The sequence below is a fragment of the Acipenser ruthenus genome, chromosome 41, assembly GCF_902713425.1.
Source record: "Acipenser ruthenus chromosome 41, fAciRut3.2 maternal haplotype, whole genome shotgun sequence".
NCBI classification, from domain to species: Eukaryota; Metazoa; Chordata; class Actinopteri; order Acipenseriformes; family Acipenseridae; genus Acipenser; species Acipenser ruthenus.
The window spans coordinates 7,795,850-7,818,265 of NC_081229.1; the positions used below are offsets into that span (position 1 = coordinate 7,795,850).

A 22,416-nucleotide genomic window follows, 5' to 3' on the forward strand; every position below is an offset into this window, starting at 1 on the left:
TATAAAACATTAAGAATGGCCTACGATTATGTGGATATAATTAGTGCTGTTTTTATTCTTTCAAAAATAGCAGAAATATTAGGTTTTCTAAACATTTTTTTAAATTCACGACTCGTTTTTTTCTTTTTTCAATCCCTACTGTATAGTAGTAGTTTCTGCATGTCAGTTGTATTGTATTATTTGTAGTTAAAATAATATAGGCTACTTATTGATTACTAAAAAAAGCTATACTAATAATGTGCGTCATCTCACACTTTAAATATTCTAATGAACGTTACTGTGATCATGTGATTGAGAGTTTTGCTTTTGTTGTCGTTGTTCTGATATATATGGCTGTTGCCCCATTCAAAGACTTAACTTACCCTCGATCACACGTGTGCTTCATGAATAAGTGTTAAACCGTTTGTCACGGCTGTTCCATAGTCAAGGAATATACAACATAAACGCTGTTTCCACTTATCACAAGTAAAACTGGATATGTACTGCGTCCCACATTTTATATTTGAAAACCTACATACTATGTGAAAATCTATCTATGGGAATCTGAAGTCATGCAAAAGGATTGTTGTAAAATTGTGGAACTTCGGATTTTTTTACTAAAGACCTTGAAATAAAAAAGACTGACTCTCTCAAAACTGTTTGAATACACGTTGCTGTTCTTCGTCTGAATGATTTATTTATTTAACCCAGCTTGTTCTGCTACGTTCCCGCTCGCCTCTCACCACAAGCCAAACGATTTCCGTTGAGGCTCAGGTATTTTTCACCAAGTTTGCCACGGTGGCCAAGGCTTTGAAAATGTACTTGTGTGAGACTGCCAGCACATTCAACATGTGCGGGTAGATGAGTCAATACAGACTGTTTAGTTATTTCATTTTGCCCAATGGAAGCTCTTTAGCTTGATCACGTGACACATGCATGTCACAAACACTGTGTTTGTTAGGAGGACAGAGGCTCTAATAGAAACGTCAGCGGACACGCTGCTTTTTAAAAAAAAAAAAAAAACACATGGCATCCAAACGGAAAAAAATGTTATAAAACAAATTGTACAGAGCAATTAAACAGAATCATGTTCTGAAAGATGCAGCCCAAGGAATACCAACCATGTACACACAACTACAACATGAGCATGATGACAGTCACAGGGAGGTGAAGCAGTCATGCTTTCAAACAAACCCTCTGCTCACTGAAGAACATCTTCACAGACGGCAAGCCAGAAACACGCAGCTTCAAGATCACAGCTGAGTTTTTTTTATCGTTGTTTGCTATCTCTTTAAAATGTGTTGAAATATATTTTGGAAATAGTAACAAAGTGGATTCGAAAGAGTAATAACTTAATGACACATTTATTATTTTAAAAAGAAGGATTCGTCTCACTATGATATATTGAGTTTTAATGTCAGAATCGGTGCAGTATTACTGTCAGTAGTCCAAGGTGAAAGAACACGGTGAAAAGTGGCTGTACAATCCTACAAATATTATTAATCACATTAGTGCAAGCTTGTGTAACTCGAGCTGCGGTTGGTCAGGGAGGCATTAATATTAACACACACTAATAGCACTGTCCTGCAGTGGAAAGAAAACCACGTCACAGTCAAAATAATGTAAAGGATTAGGCAGTACATGAATATCTCTGCAAACCTATTCAGAATATAGGAAATCTGTAATTACATTTTTTTATGTGGGACTAAGTTTGGCATTTAATAAATGGGAATCAGAGTTATTGTGTAATTTAAATATCATATTTATGTGTATTGTTAAGGGTAGGGTCTGGCATTTAAATATTTACGTGTTTTCAAATAAAATCCGTGTCTTTTTGCCTTGTGAACAGTATGTTTATAATGCGTTTATAGTATTGTTAAGTGGCATACGTTTTTCCAGTGTGCTAAAACACATTCAGTTGCTTTAGCCACAGTGGCTACCTCAATGAAAGTCTTCGAGGGAACGCAGGTCTGCTATAATACAGATCTGCAGCGGTTTGGTTGAGCTGTGTTTCAGCACTGCGGGCTCTCACCTCTATGCTGCAGTACAATCAGACAGCACTGGGGGCTCTCTCCTCTATGCTGCAGTACAATCAGACAGCACTGGGGGCTCTCTCCTCTATGCTGCAGTACAATCAGACAGCACTGGGGGCTCTCTCCTCTATGCTGCTGTACAATCAGACAGCACTGGGGGCTCTCTCCTCTATGCTGCAGTACAATCAGACAGCACTGGGGGCTCTCTCCTCTATGCTGCAGTACAGTCAGACAGCACTGGGGGCTCTCTCCTCTATGCTGCTGTACAGAAGCCTCTCCCTGCTCTGCTGCACCTTCAGCACACAACACAGCGACCATGTCAGGAGAGCAATTACAAACCCAATGCACTTTGACAACATCCTCTGCATGTGTTCTAGGACATGGTGTTAGTTGTCAGTAATTTCTTTAGAAGGTATGATTATTGTCAGTGTTTGCACAGATGTTTCTGGCACACTCTTGTGAAGGAGTTGATATCACTCAAGAATTTATCCTGCTATGAAATTTGATATAAGAAATAAATAACATTTCTGTCCCAGAGTGTATGTGTGTGTGTGTGTGCGTGAGTGTGTGTGTGTGTCAGTGTGTGTGTGTGCCAGTGTGTGTGTGTGCCAGTGTGTGTCAGTGTGAGTGTGTGTTCACTGGCTCCCTCGTGTGTGTGTGTGTGTGTGTGTGTGTGTCAGTGTGTGTGTGTTCCTCTCAGCCTCGTCTCAACAGCAGTGCACGCTGCAGCAGTGTGTGTGTGTGTGTGTGTGCGTGTCAGTGTGCGTGTGTGTCAGTGTGTGTGTTAGTGTGTGTCAGTGTGTGTGTTAGTGTGTGTGTGTCAGTGAGTGTGTGAGCGTGTGTGTGTGTGTTCCTGTCAGCCTCGTCTCAACAGCAGTGCACGCTGCAGCAGTGTGTGTGACTGTACCTCTCCTCTCCAGAGTCTCCCTCCCGTACTGGACGTACTTCTGCAGCCACTCGATACACGTCTCCTCCAGATAGCCCTTCCGCTGATGATTCCTGGCTCTGTCAGCATCCCACTTGTTTTTAGTGATGACAGCCTGCTGCACAGGGGTGGTCCAGGTCAGAGTGTCCTTATCGAAGCTGATGAAATCCTTCCCATCGAATCCGTACTGATAAAGCCCCTGCTTGGTCCCGTCCTCATCCAGCTCACAGCCGTACATCCACTGCCATGTGTGAACTCCTGGAGAAGACAAACACACACATGAGGGAGGAAGCCAGTGAACACACACACACACACACACACACACGAGGGAGCCAGTGAACACACACTCACACACACACACGAGGGAGGGAGCCAGTGAACACACACTCACACACACACACGAGGGAGGGAGCCAGTGAACACACACACACAGAGGGAGGGAGCCAGTGAACACACACACACACACACACGAGGGAGCCAGTGAACACACACACACACACGAGGGAGGGAGCCAGTGAACACACACACACACACACACACAAGGGAGGGAGCCAGTGAACACACACACACACACACACGAGGGAGCCAGTGAACACACACACACACACACACACACATGAGGGAGGGAGCCAGTGAACACGCGCACACACACACACACACACACGAGGGAGGGAGCCAGTGAACACGCACACACACACACACACACAAGGGAGCCAATGAACACACACACATGAGGGAGGGAGCCAGTGAACACACACACACACACACACACACACACACACACGAGGGAGGGAGCCAGTGAACACACACACACACACACACACACACACAGAGGGAGGGAGCCAGTGAACATGCACACACACATACACACACGAGGGACCAGTGAACACACACGAGGGAGGGAGCCAGTGAACACACACACACGAGGGAGAGAGCCAGTGAACACACACACACACACACACACACACACACACACACGAGGGAGGGAGCCAGTGAACACACACACACACACACACACGAGGGAGGGAGCCAGTGAACACACACACACACACACACACACACACAGATTTCTATACTTCGTGAGGCTTGGCATGCTTCCATTACTGTGCTGTTTAACTACCATGCTGACACGCTATGGAAATATTAATCATGGAAACGAGGTATTAGATATATGAATTGCGTATTTCATTATTAGTTTATTTCTTTCCACTCTACCTGCATTTAATAAAGATATATTTAGCAATATTAAACCATGGTTGGTTCATAATTACAGTATATTATCTGAGGAGACAGGGCGTTCAGGTCTGCATTTGAACCCGTGTCTAGAGACTCAAAGCCCACAGCCCTCAAAGCCTGAAATGGTTCAGCTCACAAGATTAAACAACAAAACAGCAGCTGTCATTACTGTCAAAAGCACCATGAGCAGAAAAAAACAATAAAGAGTTTGCAGAGCCTCTCTTGACAGCACCTCCTCTCACAGCACTCCACTACACACAACCCCTCACTACGAGGAGGAGGAGAGGAGGAGAGAGAGAGAGAGAGGCGTAGCTTCCAAGCCCCTCTCTCCTCACTGTGAGGAGAGGAACACTGTGTCTGTCCAGCTGAGGCTCTGGAACTCTGCTCACATTCTACTGTTCCAGATCCTTCCAGAGTTCTACAATAGAACACACACTCATTCAGCGGTGTTCTAGAGCTCTACAGTAGAACACACACTGGCTTCAGAGACAGGAAAAGACCAGTCTGTCTGCCTGCCTGTCTGCCTGCGTCAGTGAGCTGCAGGTTTCACAGCAGTCTGTTTCAATCCCTCATTCATCTATCAATCCATTAGTGCTGAATCAGCTACTCAAAGTATTCAATACCCGATTAGAACAAACATGTCCAATGAAATGTTATGAGTCGAGTATTCGATTGTGTTTCTGGATGGAGGAGACTGAACACAGCAAACCAGAAATAAACCCTCAACGCGTGGGATTACTGTACAAATCCCTTCAGCGAGGGAGCGTCTCAAAATAAACAACGCGTGGGATTACTGTACAAATCCCTTCAGCGAGGGAGCGTCTCAAAATAAACAACGCGCGGGATTACTGTACAAATCCCTTCAGCGAGGGAGCGTCTCAAAATAAACAACGCGGCGGATTACTGTACAAATCCCTTCAGCGAGGGAGCGTCTCAAAATAAACAACGCACGGGATTACTGTACAAATCCCTTCAGCGAGGGAGCGTCTCAAAATAAACAACGCGTGGGATTACTGTACAAATCCCTTCAGCGAGGGAGCGTCTCAAAATAAACAACGCGCGGGATTACTGTACAAATCCCTTCAGCGAGGGAGCGTCTCAAAATAAACAACGCGTGGGATTACTGTACAAATCCCTTCAGCGAGGGAGCGTCTCAAAATAAACAACGCGTGGGATTACTGTACAAATCCCTTCAGCGAGGGAGCGTCTCAAAATAAACAACGCGTGGGATTACTGTACAAATCCCTTCAGCGAGAGGGAGCGTCTCAAAATAAACAACGCGTGGGATTACTGTACAAATCCCTTCAGCGAGGGAGCGTCTCAAAATAAACAACGCGTGGGATTACTGTACAAATCCCTTCAGCGAGGGAGCGTCTCAAAATAAACAACGCGCGGGATTACTGTACAAATCCCTTCAGCGAGGGAGCGTCTCAAAATTAACAACGCGTGGGATTACTGTACAAATCCCTTCAGCGAGGGAGCGTCTCAAAATAAACAACGCGCGGGATTACTGTACAAATCCCTTCAGCGAGGGAGCGTCTCAAAATAAACAACGCGCGGGATTACTGTACAAATCCCTTCAGCGAGGGAGCGTCTCAAAATTAACAACGCGTGGGATTACTGTACAAATCCCTTCAGCGAGGGAGCGTCTCAAAATAAACAAGGCGCGGGATTACTGTACAAATCCCCTCAGCGAGGGAGCGTCTCAAAATGAACAACGCGTGGGATTACTGTACAAATCCCTTCAGCGAGGGAGCGTCTCAAAATAAACAAGGCGCGGGATTACTGTACAAATCCCTTCAGCGAGGGAGCGTCTCAAAATAAACAAGGCGCGGGATTACTGTACAAATCCCTGCAGCGAGGGAGCGTCTCAAAATAAACAACGCGCGGGATTACTGTACAAATCCCTTCAGCGAGGGAGCGTCTCAAAATAAACAACGCGTGGGATCACTGTACAAATCCCTTCAGCGAGGGAGCGTCTCAAAATAAACAACGCGTGGGATTACTGTACAAATCCCTTCAGCGAGGGAGCGTCTCAAAATGAACAACACGTGGGATTACTGTACAAACCCCTTCAGCGAGAGAGCGTCTCAAAATAAACAACGCGCGGGATTACTGTACAAATCCCTTCAGCGAGGGAGCGTCTCAAAATAAACAACGCGCGGGATTACTGTACAAATCCCTTCAGCGAGGGAGCGTCTCAAAATAAACAACGCGCGGGATTACTGTACAAATCCCTTCAGCGAGAGAGCGTCTCAAAATAAACAACGCGTGGGATTACTGTACAAATCCCTTCAGCGAGGGAGCGTCTCAAAATAAACAACGCGTGGGATTACTGTACAAATCCCTTCAGCGAGGGAGCGTCTCAAAATAAACAACGCGCGGGATTACTGTACAAATCCCTTCAGCGAGGGAGCGTCTCAAAATAAACAACGCGCGGGATTACTGTACAAATCCCTTCAGCGAGGGAGCGCCTCAAAATAAACAACGCGCGGGATTACTGTACAAATCCCTTCAGCGAGAGAGCGTCTCAAAATAAACAACGCGCGGGATTACTGTACAAATCCCTTCAGCGAGAGAGCGTCTCAAGATAAACAACGCGCGGGATTACTGTACAAATCCCTTCAGCGAGAGAGCGTCTCAAAATAAACAACGCGCGGGATTCCTGTACAAATCCCTTCAGCGAGAGAGCGTCTCAAAATAAACAACGCGCGGGATTACTGTACAAATCCCTTCAGCGAGAGAGCGTCTCAAAATAAACAACGCGTGGGATTACTGTACAAATCCCTTCAGCGAGGGAGCGTCTCAAAATAAACAACGCCTGGGATTACTGTACAAATCCCTTCAGCGAGGGAGCGTCTCAAAATAAACAAGGCGTGGGATTACTGTACAAATCCCTTCAGCGAGAGAGCGTCTCAAAATAAACAACGCACGGGATTACTGTACAAATCCCTTCAGCGAGGGAGCGTCTCAAAATAAACAACGCCTGGGATTACTGTACAAATCCCTTCAGCGAGGGAGCGTCTCAAAATAAACAAGGCGTGGGATTACTGTACAAATCCCTTCAGCGAGGGAGCGTCTCAAAATAAACAAGGCGTGGGATTACTGTACAAATCCCTTCAGCGAGGGAGCGTCTCAAAATAAACAACGCGTGGGATTCCTGTACAAATCCCTTCAGCGAGGGAGCGTCTCAAAATAAACAACGCGTGGGATTACTGTACAAATCCCTTCAGCGAGAGAGCGTCTCAAAATAAACAACGCGTGGGATTACTGTACAAATCCCTTCAGCGAGGGAGCGTCTCAAAATAAACAACGCGTGGGATTACTGTACAAATCCCTTCAGCGAGGGAGCGTCTCAAAATAAACAACGCGTGGGATTACTGTACAAATCCCTTCAGCGAGGGAGCGTCTCAAAATAAACAACGCGTGGGATTACTGTACAAATCCCTTCAGCGAGGGAGCGTCTCAAAATAAACAACGCGCGGGATTACTGTACAAATCCCTTCAGTGAGAGAGCGTCTCAAAATAAACAACGCACGGGATTACTGTACAAATCCCTTCAGCGAGAGAGCGTCTCAAAATAAACAAGGCGTGGGATTACTGTACAAATCCCTTCAGTGAGAGAGCGTCTCAAAATAAACAACGCGCGGGATTACTGTACAAATCCCTTCAGCGAGGGAGCGTCTCAAAATAAACAACGCGTGGGATTACTGTACAAATCCCTTCAGCGAGAGAGCGTCTCAAAATAAACAAGGCGTGGGATTACTGTACAAATCCCTTCAGCGAGGGAGCGTCTCAAAATGAGTCGTCTAACCCAGCGCTTCCCAAAGTGGGGGTCGCGACCCAAACATGGGTCCAGGCAAGGGTTCTGATGGGTCACCAAACAAGCTACAAAACCTGCCGTCCAGCGCACACGGGTCAGACTGTGTTTCACTAGACACCTTCCTGTGCTTATATTCAAAATACATATAATTCACATACACAGCATCAGCAGTAATTATGTGAAGAATGTATTGTTTTATCAGCAGTCTTCTGCTTTAAATATGAACTGGATAATAACGATGAGAGGAGACTGTATTCACTGTAGCTGTGGTTACTTGTGATTTTGAAAACATTATATAAAAGTGACCGTCTCATTATATATAAAAGTGACCGTCTCATTATATAAAAGTGACCGTCTCATCATATAAAAGTGACCGTCTCATCATATAAAAGTGACCGTCTCATCATATAAAAGTGACTGTCTCATCATATAAAAGTGACCGTCTCATCATATAAAAGTGACCGTCTCATCATATAAAAGTGAATGTCTCATTATATAAAAGTGACCGTCTCATCATATAAAAGTGACCGTCTCATTATATAAAAGTGACCGTCTCATCATATAAAAGTGACCGTCTCATCATATAAAAGTGACCGTCTCATCATATAAAAGTGACCGTCTCATCATATAAAAGTGACCGTCTCATTATATAAAAGTGACCGTCTCATCATATAAAAGTGACCGTCTCATTATATAAAAGTGACCGTCTCATTATATAAAAGTGACCGTCTCATCATATAAAAGTGAATGTCTCATTATATAAAAGTGACCGTCTCATTATATAAAAGTGACCGTCTCATTATATAAAAGTGACCGTCTCATTATATAAAAGTGACCGTCTCATTATATAAAAGTGACCGTCTCATTATATAAAAGTGACCGTCTCATCATATAAAAGTGACCGTCTCATTATATAAAAGTGACCGTCTCATCATATAAAAGTGACCGTCTCATTATATATTTTTTCTACAGAAGTGTTTTTATAGTACAAATGCAAAGTGTTATTTTTGTGTGACTTTGTTGTAAAACACATGTATAAATTGCTGTCCAGCACACAATATAATACTACGGTATTCTATGTGTTCATTTTCTGAAGTAAATGCAACAAGTAAACAATACCTGATCGTGTTTGTGATACCTACACAAGTAAACGATATCTCTTAATGTTTAAACGTGTATAATTATAAACAGTTTCCATACAGGTCCTGTGTGTTGTTCTAGTATTTTAGCTGCACTGTCTGTTATTATCAGTATCGGTCGATACGGGTCGATAATCATCGGCTATCGGGATCGGCCAGGAAAATCTTATCAGTGCCCCCCTAGTTACAAAAAAACATATTGAAAAAAACAGAAACGTGCACCCGACGACTGAGGAACTGACATGACCAGCGAGACTCGACACGAGCAGAGAGGTCCTGGGTGCAGTGCTGCAGAACAGTGAAACGCAATCCCACTGCGTGTGCACCCTGGAGCTCTGTCTGTCACAACATGAACTGCATGCTGTTTCAAACGCAGCAGCCAAGGCTGAGAGCTCCTGTATCGAGACGGTGCTTCACATGCACGCTGCTCTCAGGATTGGCACTGTGAATCAGGAGCCATGAACAGCTATTAATGCACACTGAAACACACCGGCTTCACATGGAGGAGAGGCTGCAGCGTCTACTGGAGCTTCGAGGAGAGGAGCGTTCCTTCCTCGCTCAGGAAAAGCACCCTGCTGATCTCACTGATGATAATGATCAGCTTCTTTCACTGGCACACCTTGCAGGTGTATTCTCTCACCTAAATGAATTGCATTCAGCAGCGCAGGGAAAGGCGGTCATTCTGTGAGCAGCTCTGCAGAACTGAGGCCGTCTGAGAGAAGCTGCAACTGAGGCAGAAACGAGTGACAGAGTGCCGGAGTCACAGGAAGCAAGGCAGCTGGGAAATCAGTCAGCATGTGCCTTTCTGAGGCTTTCTACGCATGCGCGAATCCTACAACTTAAAGGCAAGGTTCAATGGATTCTTTTGAGAAACGCAAACAGGTATTGCATTGCAGACAGTAATCTTTGTTTAAATCTGTTGTCATCTTATTTATCAAAGTGTATTGCAGACAGTATTTCTTTGTTTAAAAAGGAGACATTTATCGTAATGTATATTTACGTTTAATTTGTATTATAAATATATTTTATCTTCAGGAAACTGCTCGCTGTATTTTAGTTTTTTTTAACATAAATATTTTAAAAACATTATTTTGTCTGTATAATTGATGTCTATGCATAGTTAAAATCAGGACTTGCCTAATGTGTATTTCCTTTCAGAAATGTCGTTCATGGACATGTCATATACTGTGGGGTAATCAAATCAGAGTTTAATAAGTGTTCATGTAGGCTCACTAACAGAGATATATTATTTTCACAGTAAATCGCTGGGTGACGTTGAACCTTTTCAATAAATTGCGTGGTAAAGAGATTACAAACACTTCCCTTCATGTATCTGTACAAAGAAAACCTGATATAACTAGATGGTAACTTTACAAGTACAGTTGTGGGGCTTGCTTTATTGGGAAAGTGGTCAAAGCAGCTGATTTGTGTCAAAGTCACGTTGTTTTCTGATTGTCTCATGTTAGAATGCGCTGGGATCTGAAATTTCTCAAAGTTCCATGACAGTTAATTCAACAGCGGGAAGCAGCCTCCTGAAAGAAGCTGATGCGGTTACTAAAACAGCTGGACCTCTTGAATGGTAGACGCCATTCCTGTTTTGATTTCATATTTGAATAGCTGAGAAGTAGAGGAAGATTTCATTTCCTCTAAGTATTTGTCTAGCTTGTTGGGAAAGTGGTCAAAACGGCAGTTATTTCTAAAAGTTCACAGAAAACGTAGTTGGTGCGGTTACTAAAACAGGTGTACCTCTTGATTGGTAAAAGTTATTTCTGTTTAGATTTCATATTTGAATAGCAGGGAAGTAGAGGAAGATGTCATACCCTCTAACTTTTTGTCTAGCTTGTTGGGAAAGTGGTCAAAATAGCTGATTTGTGTGAAAAGTTACATCGTTTACAGTAAAGAGAATGATGGAAGTTTTTAAACAATGGGGAGCTTTAGAATGTTGAAGAAAGTCCCATTAAAGTGAATGAAGAGGGACAAAAAAAGGACAAAAAGCTTAATAGTTTAAAAAGTATAAAAGATATCAAAACGTTGTATACAAGCACACTATTCCAGACCGGTCTACACGTTTCAAAGTTTGAACGGCGTTTCTAGCTTAAACGGTGTAAGAGGAGTAGCGTCCCGAAGAATAATAATAAGAAGTATGTTGAAGATTTAAAGTGGGGACTCTCGCTTCACAAGCCCCTCTAAATATCCACGCGATTACACATTTAAAATGACAGCTCTGGAGAGAGTTTACCACGTCTTTGTAAACTGGGAATTCAACTGAACACCTATTATTAAATAACAGATAATATGTCGCATTGGAAACTGTTATTATTACACTTGAAACACAAATACAATTGCACATCAAAATAAATCACATGACAAATGATAAATTATCTCTGCTTATATCATAACCCATATACAAAATAATGCATGTATTGTGTTTATTTCTCTTTCGCTAATATATTGCAAGTGCATGTGTGAAAAAAAACTGTAATATAAAGTATCCAGAGATTCAGTGTAATCTTTGTGAACTATGCAGCCTAAAGGTAACCTATTATTAAATAATAATATGAAACACATGTTATTAATATTACAACACTGTGATGTAATGGAGCTTTTAATAAAGATCCTGACAACACTAAGAGTAAAACAATGTACTCAACACAGCGCACAGATCTCAATAACAGTCTGTTCTGAATTAAAGCTCACAGACACGATGCACTGACACAGCGCACAGATCTCAATAACAGTCTGTTCTGAATTAAAGCTCACAGACACGATGCACTGACACAGCGCACAGATCTCAATAACAGTCTGTTCTGAATTAAAGCTCAGACACGATGCACTGACACAGCGCACAGATCTCAATAACAGTCTGTTCTGAATTAAAGCTCACAGACACGATGCACTGACACAGCGCACAGATCTCAATAACAGTCTGTTCTGAATTAAAGCTCACAGACACGATGCACTGACACAGCGCACAGATCTCAATAACAGTCTGTTCTGAATTAAAGCTCACAGACACGATGCACTGACACAGCGCACAGATCTCAATAACAGTCTGTTCTGAATTAAAGCTCACAGACACGATGCACTGACACAGCGCACAGATCTCAATAACAGTCTGTTCTGAATTAAAGCTCACAGACACGATGCACTGACACAGCGCACAGATCTCAATAACAGTCTGTTCTGAATTAAAGCTCACAGACACGATGCACTGACACAGCGCACAGATCTCAATAACAGTCTGTTCTGAATTAAAGCTCACAGACACGATGCACTGACACAGCGCACAGATCTCAATAACAGTCTGTTCTGAATTAAAGCTCACAGACACGATGCACTGACACAGCGCACAGATCTCAATAACAGTCTGTTCTGAATTAAAGCTCACAGACACGATGCACTGACACAGCGCACAGATCTCAATAACAGTCTGTTCTGAATTAAAGCTCACAGACACGATGCACTGACACAGCGCACAGATCTCAATAACAGTCTGTTCTGAATTAAAGCTCACAGACACGATGCACTGACACAGCGCACAGATCTCAATAACAGCCTGTTCTGAATTAAAGCTCACAGACACGATGCACTGACACAGCGCACAGATCTCAATAACAGTCTGTTCTGAATTAAAGCTCACAGACACGATGCAGACACAGCGCACAGATCTCAATAACAGTCTGTTCTGAATTAAAGCTCACAGACACGATGCACTGACACAGCGCACAGATCTCAATAACAGTCTGTTCTGAATTAAAGCTCAGACACGATGCACTCGACACAGCGCACAGATCTCAATAACAGCCTGTTCTGAATTAAAGCTCACAGACACGATGCACTGACACAGCGCACAGATCTCAATAACAGCCTGTTCTGAATTAAAGCTCACAGACACGATGCAGACACAGCGCACAGATCTCAATAACAGTCTGTTCTGAATTAAAGCTCACAGACACGATGCACTGACACAGCGCACAGATCTCAATAACAGTCTGTTCTGAATTAAAGCTCACAGACACGATGCAGACACAGCGCACAGATCTCAATAACAGCCTGTTCTGAATTAAAGCTCACAGACACGATGCAGACACAGCGCACAGATCTCAATAACAGTCTGTTCTGAATTAAAGCTCACAGACACGATGCACTGACACAGCGCACAGATCTCAATAACAGTCTGTTCTGAATTAAAGCTCAGACACGATGCACTCGACACAGCGCACAGATCTCAATAACAGCCTGTTCTGAATTAAGGGGAGAGGAGAGAGAGAGAGAGGAGGGATGAGGAGAGAGAGGAAGGATGAAAGGAGAGAGGAGGGGTGAGGAGAGAGAGAGGAGGGATGAAAGGAGAGAGGAGGGGTGAGGAGAGAGAGGAGGGGTGAGGAGAGAGGAGGGATAAAGAGAGAGAGAGGAGGGGTGAGGAGAGAGAGGAGGGATGAGGAGAGAGAGGAGGGGTGAGGAGAGAGAGAGGAGGGGTGAGGAGAGAGAGAGGAGAGAGGAGAGAGGAGGGATAAAGAGAGAGAGAGGAGGGGTGAGGAGAGAGGAGGGATGAGGAGAGAGAGGAGGGGTGAGGAGAGGAGGGATGAAGAGAGAGAGAGGAGGGGTGAGGAGAGAGAGGAGGGGTGAGGAGAGAGAGAGGAGGGATGAGGAGAGAGGAGGGGTGAAGAGAGAGAGAGGAGGGAAGAAGAGATAGAGGAGGGGTGAGGAGAGAGAGAGGAGGGGTGAGGAGAGAGAGGAGGGGTGAAAGGAGAGAGAGGAGGGTTGAAAGGAGAGAGAGGAGGGGTGGGGAGAGAGAGAGGAGGGGTGAAAGGAGAGAGAGGAGGGGTGAAAGGAGAGAGAGGAGGGATGAAAGGAGAGAGAGGGGTAAGAAGAGAGAGAGGAGGGGTGAGGAGAGAGAGAGGAGGGGTGAGGAGAGAGAGAGGAGTGATGAAGAGAGAGGAGGGGTGAAAGGAGAGAGAGAGGAGGGGTGGGGAGAGAGAGAGGAGGGATGGGGAGAGAGAGAGGAGGGGTGAAGAGAGAGAGAGGAGGGGTGAAGAGAGAGGAGGGGTGAGGAGAGAGAGAGGAGGGATGGGGAGAGAGAGGAGGGATGAAAGGAGAGAGAGGAGGGGTGAAAGGAGAGAGGGGTAAGAAGAGAGAGAGGAGGGGTGAGGAGAGAGAGGAGGGATGAGGAGAGAGGAGGGGTGAAAGGAGAGAGAGAGGAGGGGTGAGGAGAGAGAGGAGGGATGAGGAGAGAGGAGGGGTGAAAGGAGAGAGAGAGGAGGGGTGGGGAGAGAGAGAGGAGGGATGGGGAGAGAGAGAGGAGGGGTGAAGAGAGAGAGAGGAGGGGTGAAGAGAGAGGAGGGGTGAGGAGAGAGAGAGGAGGGATGGGGAGAGAGAGGAGGGATGAAAGGAGAGAGAGGAGGGGTGAAAGGAGAGAGGGGTAAGAAGAGAGAGAGGAGGGGTGAGGAGAGAGAGGAGGGATGAGGAGAGAGGAGGGGTGAAAGGAGAGAGAGAGGAGGGGTGAGGAGAGAGAGGAGGGATGAGGAGAGAGGAGGGGTGAAAGGAGAGAGAGAGGAGGGGTGGGGAGAGAGAGAGGAGGGATGAAGAGAGAGGAGGGGTGAAAGGAGAGAGAGCGGAGGGGTGGGGAGAGAGAGAGGAGGGATGGGGAGAGAGAGAGGAGGGATGGGGAGAGAGAGAGGAGGGATGGGGAGAGAGAGGAGGGATGAAAGGAGAGAGAGGAGGGGTGAAAGGAGAGAGAGGGGTAAGAAGAGAGAGAGGAGGGGTGAGGAGAGAGGAGGGGTGAAAGGAGAGAGAGAGGAGGGGTGGGGAGAGAGAGAGGAGGGATGGGGAGAGAGAGAGGAGGGGTGAAGAGAGAGAGAGGAGGGGTGAAGAGAGAGAGAGGAGGGGTGAGGAGAGATGAAGAGAGAGAGAGGAGGGATGAAGAGAGAGAGGAGGGGTGAAGAGAGAGAGAGGAGGGGTGAGGAGAGAGAGAGGAGGGGTGAGGAGAGAGAGAGGAGGGGTGAGGAGAGAGAGAGGAGGGGTGAGGAGAGAGGAGGGATGAGGAGAGAGAGGAGGGATGAGGAGAGAGAGGAGGGGTGAAGAGAGAGAGGAGGGATGGGGAGAGAGAGAGGAGGGATGAGGAGAGAGAGGAGGGATGAGGACAGAGAGAGGAGGGGTGAAGAGAGAGAGGAGGGATGAGGAGAGAGAGAGGAGGGATTCCGTGTGAGCAGTCACCAAAAAGATGTGCTACTGAAGAATTTGTATTTATACTATTTCTTAGTGAAATGAAATGCTAAATTAATAACACAAAGATATGTAAACAAATATTGAATCAAAATAGAAAAGAAAAATAATTTAAACAAAAATAACAAGCACATGAAAGCAGAAGAAAAATAATCCAACCTACCCAGGATCCACAGAGAGTAGGAAATAAACAAAAAAAAACACAGAGAGAGAGGAGGGAAGAATAGGAGAGAGAGGAGAGAATTAGGAAAGAAAGAAAGAAGAGAAAGAAGAGAAAGAAATCAAAGAAAGAAGAAAATAGAGGTAAAAGGTAAGCCTCTTATAGCTGCTACAGTTAAAAATAAAATAAAATAAAATAATAATAATATAATTTTTAAAAAAATAAGTAAAATAAAATACAAACAAATAATATAAACAAAGTGTAGTTACTCTAAAAGTACAGTGGTTCTAACTGTTCAAATTCAAAAAGCAGTGGCAGTTGGAAGCAACCGTTTGAAATTGGAACTTTAAGTGTAGCAAGTTGTGGTGGTTGCCATGGAGACAAAGCAGAGTGCAGGCAGCAGGGAGGTGCAGCACCCTGCAGAGCTGAGCAACGCACAGACCAGGAGGCAGGGAGGTGCAGCACCCTGCAGAGCTGAGCAACGCACAGACCAGGAGGCAGGGAGGTGCAGCACCCTGCAGAGCTGAGCAACGCACAGACCAGGAGGCAGGGAGGTGCAGCACCCTGCAGAGCTGAGCAACGCACAGACCAGGAGGCAGGGAGGTGCAGCACCCTGCAGAGCTGAGCAACGCACAGACCAGGAGGCAGGGAGGTGCAGCACCCTGCAGAGCTGAGCAACGCACAGACCAGGAGGCAGGGAGGTGCAGCACCCTGCAGAGCTGAGCAACGCACAGACCAGGAGGCAGGGAGGTGCAGCACCCTGCAGAGCTGAGCAACGCACAGACCAGGAGGCAGGGAGGTGCAGCACCCTGCAGAGCTGAGCAACGCACAGACCAGGAGGCAGGGAGGTGCAGTACCCTGCAGAGCTGAGCAACGCACAGACCAGGAGGCAGCACAAGACCAGTGTGCTGAGAGACAACCCTGAATGCCTGTACTCCGACTACACAAACACAGGAGGCAAGAGGATAAAAAACAACCTCATCTTCCACACTGAACACCCCCAAACCTGGCATGCTGCTATATGTAGCAAGCACAGAAACATTAAAAAAAGAGGGATCTGGCACGGAAGACAAATTACTGTGGGAGAGGACTCAGACCCAGACAGCACAGTCCTAACTATAAACATATACCACAATGGGACTGTGGTGATCCAGGGAAATGAGGCCAGCCTTGACCTCTTTGAGGAGTCCTTTCAACCCCTGAAAAAAAGAGGTGGAGAGAGAAAAAACACACCCGGCAACCACCGACCCTGACGACCCCGGCCCTGAAAACACAGCACCAATCACAGATGACACACCCGACGCCAGCCAGCTGCCCAGCTGCACCCAGCACCTGCGGGAGAGCCTGGCCCAGCTGGAGCTGGAGTTTGCTGAATTCAGGGAGCTCACCCTGGCTAGCTTGTCTGACACCAGCCTCACCCAGCAGCTGCGAGACGAGGTGAGCCAGGTGAAGAGAGAGAGCAGGGTGGCCGTCAGTGAACTAATTACCGAGGTGAGAAACCTGCAGCTGGAGAACGAAGACCTGAGAGCCCAGCTGGCCAGTGTCATGGAGGACATAAAGCGCCGAGAGAGGACCCACACCAAGGAGCTGCAGGGGCTGAGGGAGCAGCTCCACAGACACACAGCCCCTCCCTGCACCACCACACACAACACAGCCATCACACCCCCCACCTCCCCCCCTGACACACACTCCACTCTCCCCACTGACACACAGCCCCCCCCTGACACACAGCTCCTCCGTGACACACAGCCCCCCCCTGACACACAGCGCCCCCCTCACACACAGCCCCCTCCTGACACACAGCTCCTCCGTGACACACAGCCCCCCCCTGACACACAGCGCCCCCTCACACACAGCCCCCTCCTGACACACAGCTCCCCCCTGACACACAGCTCCCCCCTGACACACAGCCCCCTCCTGACACACAGCCCCCTCCTGACACACAGCTCCCCCCTGACACACAGCCCCCTCCTGACACACAGCCCCCTCCTGACACACAGCCCCCTCCTGACACACAGCTCCTCCGTGACACACAGCCCCCCCTGACACACAGCGCCCCCCTCACACACAGCCCCCTCCTGACACACAGCCCCCTCCTGACACACAGCTCCTCCGTGACACACAGCCCCCCCTGACACACAGCGCCCCCCTCACACACAGCCCCCTCCTGACACACAGCCCCCTCCTGACACACAGCTCCTCCGTGACACACAGCCCCCCCTGACACACAGCGCCCCCCTCACACACAGCCCCCTCCTGACACACAGCCCCCTCCTGACACACAGCTCCTCCGTGACACACAGCCCCCCCTGACACACAGCGCCCCCCTCACACACAGCCCCTCCCAAACACACCAGCCATAAGGAAGACCAAAGCAGAAGTGGCCCTTCTCACTGACTCCAATGGGAAATACCTCGACACGCGGAGGCTGTTCCCCGGCCGTCAGGTGAACAAGATACATTGTGTGAACACGGAGCGAGCCCTGCAGCTGCTGGACCGCCACACGCTGGGGAGCCCAGCCTGCATCGTCATCCACACCGGCACCAACGACCTGGGCTCCCTGCGCCAGCACACCGGCAGAGCCATGAAGAGAGTGGCAGAGAGAGCCTCGCTGGAGTTCCCCGACTCCAGAGTGGTGATCTCCACACTGCTACCACGAGCCGACACCCCCCCACACATCATCGAGGCCATCAACACAGAGCTAGCCAGGGGCTGTGCCACCCTGCCCAATGTGCACCTGGCACACCATCCTGCTGTGGGCCCCTGGCACCTGTACGACAAGGTGCACCTCAACAAGAAGGGGGTAGGGGTATTCGCCAGGACCCTGAAGGATGCAGCCCTCGGCCGTGGCCCAACCAGCCCCCGTCTCAACACCCCCAGCAGAGCCCAGCGGAGCAAGAAACCCCCAGGTGCCACAGCACACCCCCCCGCGCCCCACACCCTCCATGCAGCACCCCCCCAGCCCCCACGCACCTGGCCCGCCTCCCCCAGGCCTCCTCCTGCCAGGCCCAACGCCCCCCAGCAGCAGCTCAGCTACGCCGCAGCCCTGGCCCAGCCGCCCCCCCACGCCACCAATGAGCTGGGTGAGATCAGGCAGCTCCTCAGCATGCTGTGCTCCAGACTGCTGAACTGAGCTCCACTGCACCCGGGAACAGCACTGCCTGTATGTATACATCTGGATAGCTCGATACACACTGAAAATATACATGAAAACTAAAAGTAATAAATAAACAGGTAAATAAATTATATATATATGTGTATATGTGTGTGTATGTACACGCGCATGCATATATATAGTGTTAAAAAAAAAAAAACCCCGCTGTACATACATATCTATAGATATGTATATATCTCTATGTATGTATGTATATATGTATGTGTGTGTATATATACGGTATATATATGTATGTGTGTACTTATACACAGTATAGATAAGTACCAAAATCTATTTTTGTGTTGCTGTTTGCATTGTATTTCACTAGAATTAATAAGTATAAAAACAAACAAAAAAATATATATATATAAATAAAAATAAACATGAGATCTTTTTCAGTGAGTTGTTGGAACATACAGGGTTTGTATTCCTCGGCTTTCGGGCTGAAGAGCACAGACCCTGAGTTTATTAAAAATGTAAATAACTTAGACGTTCTCATTTTGTTAGAGACGTGGTGCCGCACAGACGTGATCACTCACTGCCCCTCAGGCTACAGGGAGGTAATAGTGCCCTCTATCAAACTGAGTACTGTCCGGCGCGGCAGGGACTCAGGGGGGATTATAGTGTGGTACAGAGGGGAGCTCGCCAACTACATCAGCCCAGTCAAACAGGGCCAAACACACACATGGCTCAAAATTAACAAGGGACTAAGCCCAGTGTGAAAATGATATTTACCTGTGTGCAACATACACGCCCCCTTCTGAATCCCCCTATTATAATGAAGAGTATTTTAACACCCTCCACACAGAGATCAGCTACTTCCAGGTCCAGGGGAATGTGCTGCTCTGTGGGGATTTCAACGCCAGGACAGGCTCAGAGCCTGACTGTATAAACTCCCAGGGTAACAGGCATGTATTTGGAAAGAGCCCTCTGTACCTCTCACCTACTACAATCCAGAGAAACAACCCTGACCCTGTCGTAAACAAGAACGGGAGAGAGTTAGTGCATCTCTGTCAAGCCCTGGGTCTGTACATCGTTAATGGCAGGATCAGAGGGGACTCTTTAGGGAGGTTCACGTTTTGCTCAGCTCTTGGGACAAGCGTAGTCGACTATGCCATCACTGACATGGACCCCTCCTCTCTTAATGCATTCACTGTCAGGCAACAAACCCCTCTATCGGGCCACAATCAAATCACTGTGTTCCTGAAAAGGACAGGTCAGTCTAGCACCGCACAGACACAGCCCAGTAAGCTGTACAATCTGAATCAAACATACAGATGGGCTTCAAATAGTGCAGAGGAATTTAACAAGGCAATCAGTTCTACTAAAATAACTAACCTCATGAACACTTTCCTCAACACACAATACCAACCAAATGTGTCAGGACTAAATCTGGCAGTTAAAGACATCAATAAGATATTTGAGAATGCAGCCACAATGGCAAATCTTAAAAAGGACAAAAAGAAAATACAGCAGAAACAAAAACACAAACAAAGCTGGTTTGATGATGAGTGTAAATCTATTCGAACAAACCTAAGAAAATTATCCAATCAAAAACACCATCAACCACAAAACCCAGATTTACGCCGGAGGTACTGTGAGACCCTCAAATACTACAAACACACCCTGACACAGAAAAAACAAAAACACACAAACAAAACCCTCACTGACATAGAACAAGCTGTCGACAGAAACCAGTTCTGGGAAATGTGGAACAATTTAAACTCAACAAAAAAACAAGAACTGACAATACAAAATGGAACAACCTGGAAAAATTATTTTGAAAACCTTTATAAAGATATCCCTCAAAAAGATCTAACAGATACACAACATGAAACTAGAGAAAAACTTAACTTACTAGAAAAATCAATTAAAGATAACCAAAATCCAATTGATGCTCCAATCACCCCACAAGAATTAACAAAGAAGCTCCAGGCACTTAAACCTGGAAAAGCCTGCGGCCCTGACAGCATCTGTACTGAGATGCTAAAACACAGCAGCCCTAAATTACAGGAGGCAATGCTTAAATTGTTCAACATGGTACTAAGTACTGGTTACTTCCCTGACATCTGGAACCAAGGGCTTATATCCCCAATTCACAAGAGTGGAGACAAATTCGACCCCAACAACTACCGGGGCATCTGTGTGAGCAGTAACCTGGGGAAGGTGTTCTGCAGTATCATTAACGCCCGGATACTGGGCTTCCTTACCGAACACAGTGTCCTGAGCAAGATTGGCTTCCTTCCAAAACACCAGACATCTGACCACATTTACACCCTACACACCCTAATAGATAAACACGTACACCAAAAAAGTAAAGGCAGAATTTTCGCCTGCTTCATTGACTTTAAAAAAGCCTTTGATTCAATTTGGCATGAAGGTTTATATTATAGAATTCTTCAAAGTGGTGTAGGGGGTAAAGTCTATGATATAATAAAATCAATGTACACAGAAAACAAATGTGCAGTCAAAATTGCCAACAAAAGGACAGATTTCTTCACTCAGGGGCGGGGGGTGAGACAGGGCTGCAGTCTGAGTCCAACACTGTTCAATATTTACATCAATGAGCTGGCCACGGTGTTGGAACGGTCTGCAGCCCCTGGCCTCACATTACATGACACTGAAGTCAAGTTCCTGCTCTACGCAGATGACCTGGTCCTGCTGTCACCCACAGAGCAGGGGCTGCAGCAGAGCCTGTCACTGCTAGAGCAGTACTATCAGACCTGGGCCCTGGCAGTAAACATGAACAAGACCAGAGTCATGATATTCCAGAAGAAAGCCAGATCTCAGGGAAACAGATATCACTTGACACTCGGCAACACCACCCTAGAGCACAGCACCAGCTACACTTACCTGGGTCTGACCATCAGTGCGTCAGGCAGTTTTAACCTGGCAGTGAATGCACTAAAAGCAAAAGCACTCAGAGCTTTTTATGCCATCAAAAGGAGATTCTATAAAATCAATATACCTGTCAAAATCTGGCTAAAATTAATTGACAGTGTTATCCAGCCCATTGCGCTGTATGGAAGTGAGGTATGGGGTCCACTCAGTCAACAAGACTACACTAAATGGGACAAACACCCAATCGAGACCCTGCATGCTGAACTATACAAGAATACACTGCAGGTGCAAAGAAATACACCAAACCACGCATGCAGGGCAGAATTAGGCCGATATCCAGCTCTTATTAATATAAAGAAAAGAGCACTCAAATTCTGGTTGCACCTTGAAAAAAGTGAACCTGACTCACTCCAGTACAAGGCCCTCCAGACCCAAGAGCTCAGCCCTGAAAAGAGTCCCCTATGCCAGCTGGCTTTGAAGCTCATCACACTGACCCCCTCCAATACTAACTCCAACCAGCTTCAGGTCAGCACTGCTTACCAGCCCCCAATCAGAGTAAACCAAATTATAAAACAAACCAAAAACTCCTATCTGGAACACTGGGACACAGAAATAAAATCCCAAAATAAACTGGATTGCTATCGGGCACTAAAAAGAAACTATCCCCTAGCAGAGTATCTCTCCACTGTCAGAGATACGAAGCAGAGACAGATCCTGACCAAGTACAGGCTCAGTGACCACAGCCTGGCCATAGAGACAGGCAGACACAGGCAGACCTGGCTGCCCAGAGAAGATCGGCTCTGTGGTCACTGCGAGACAGGAGAGGTGGAAACTGAGATGCACTTTCTCCTACACTGTATAAAATACAGCCATATCAGAGAATCATTCTTCATTAAAATACAAG

At 46.6% G+C, this 22,416-nt stretch overlaps 1 protein-coding gene across 1 annotated transcript in view; it reads right to left on the bottom strand.

Annotated features, from left to right (window-relative positions):
- LOC131709129 (H-2 class I histocompatibility antigen, Q9 alpha chain-like) overlaps window positions 1-22,416 on the bottom strand; it is a 51,629-nt gene that overhangs the window by 6,863 nt on the left and 22,350 nt on the right. The window contains exon 3 of the mRNA XM_059011076.1: window positions 2,920-3,195. Coding sequence (XP_058867059.1) covers window positions 2,920-3,195 — 276 coding nt within the window. The remainder of the gene's footprint in view (window positions 1-2,919; window positions 3,196-22,416) is intronic.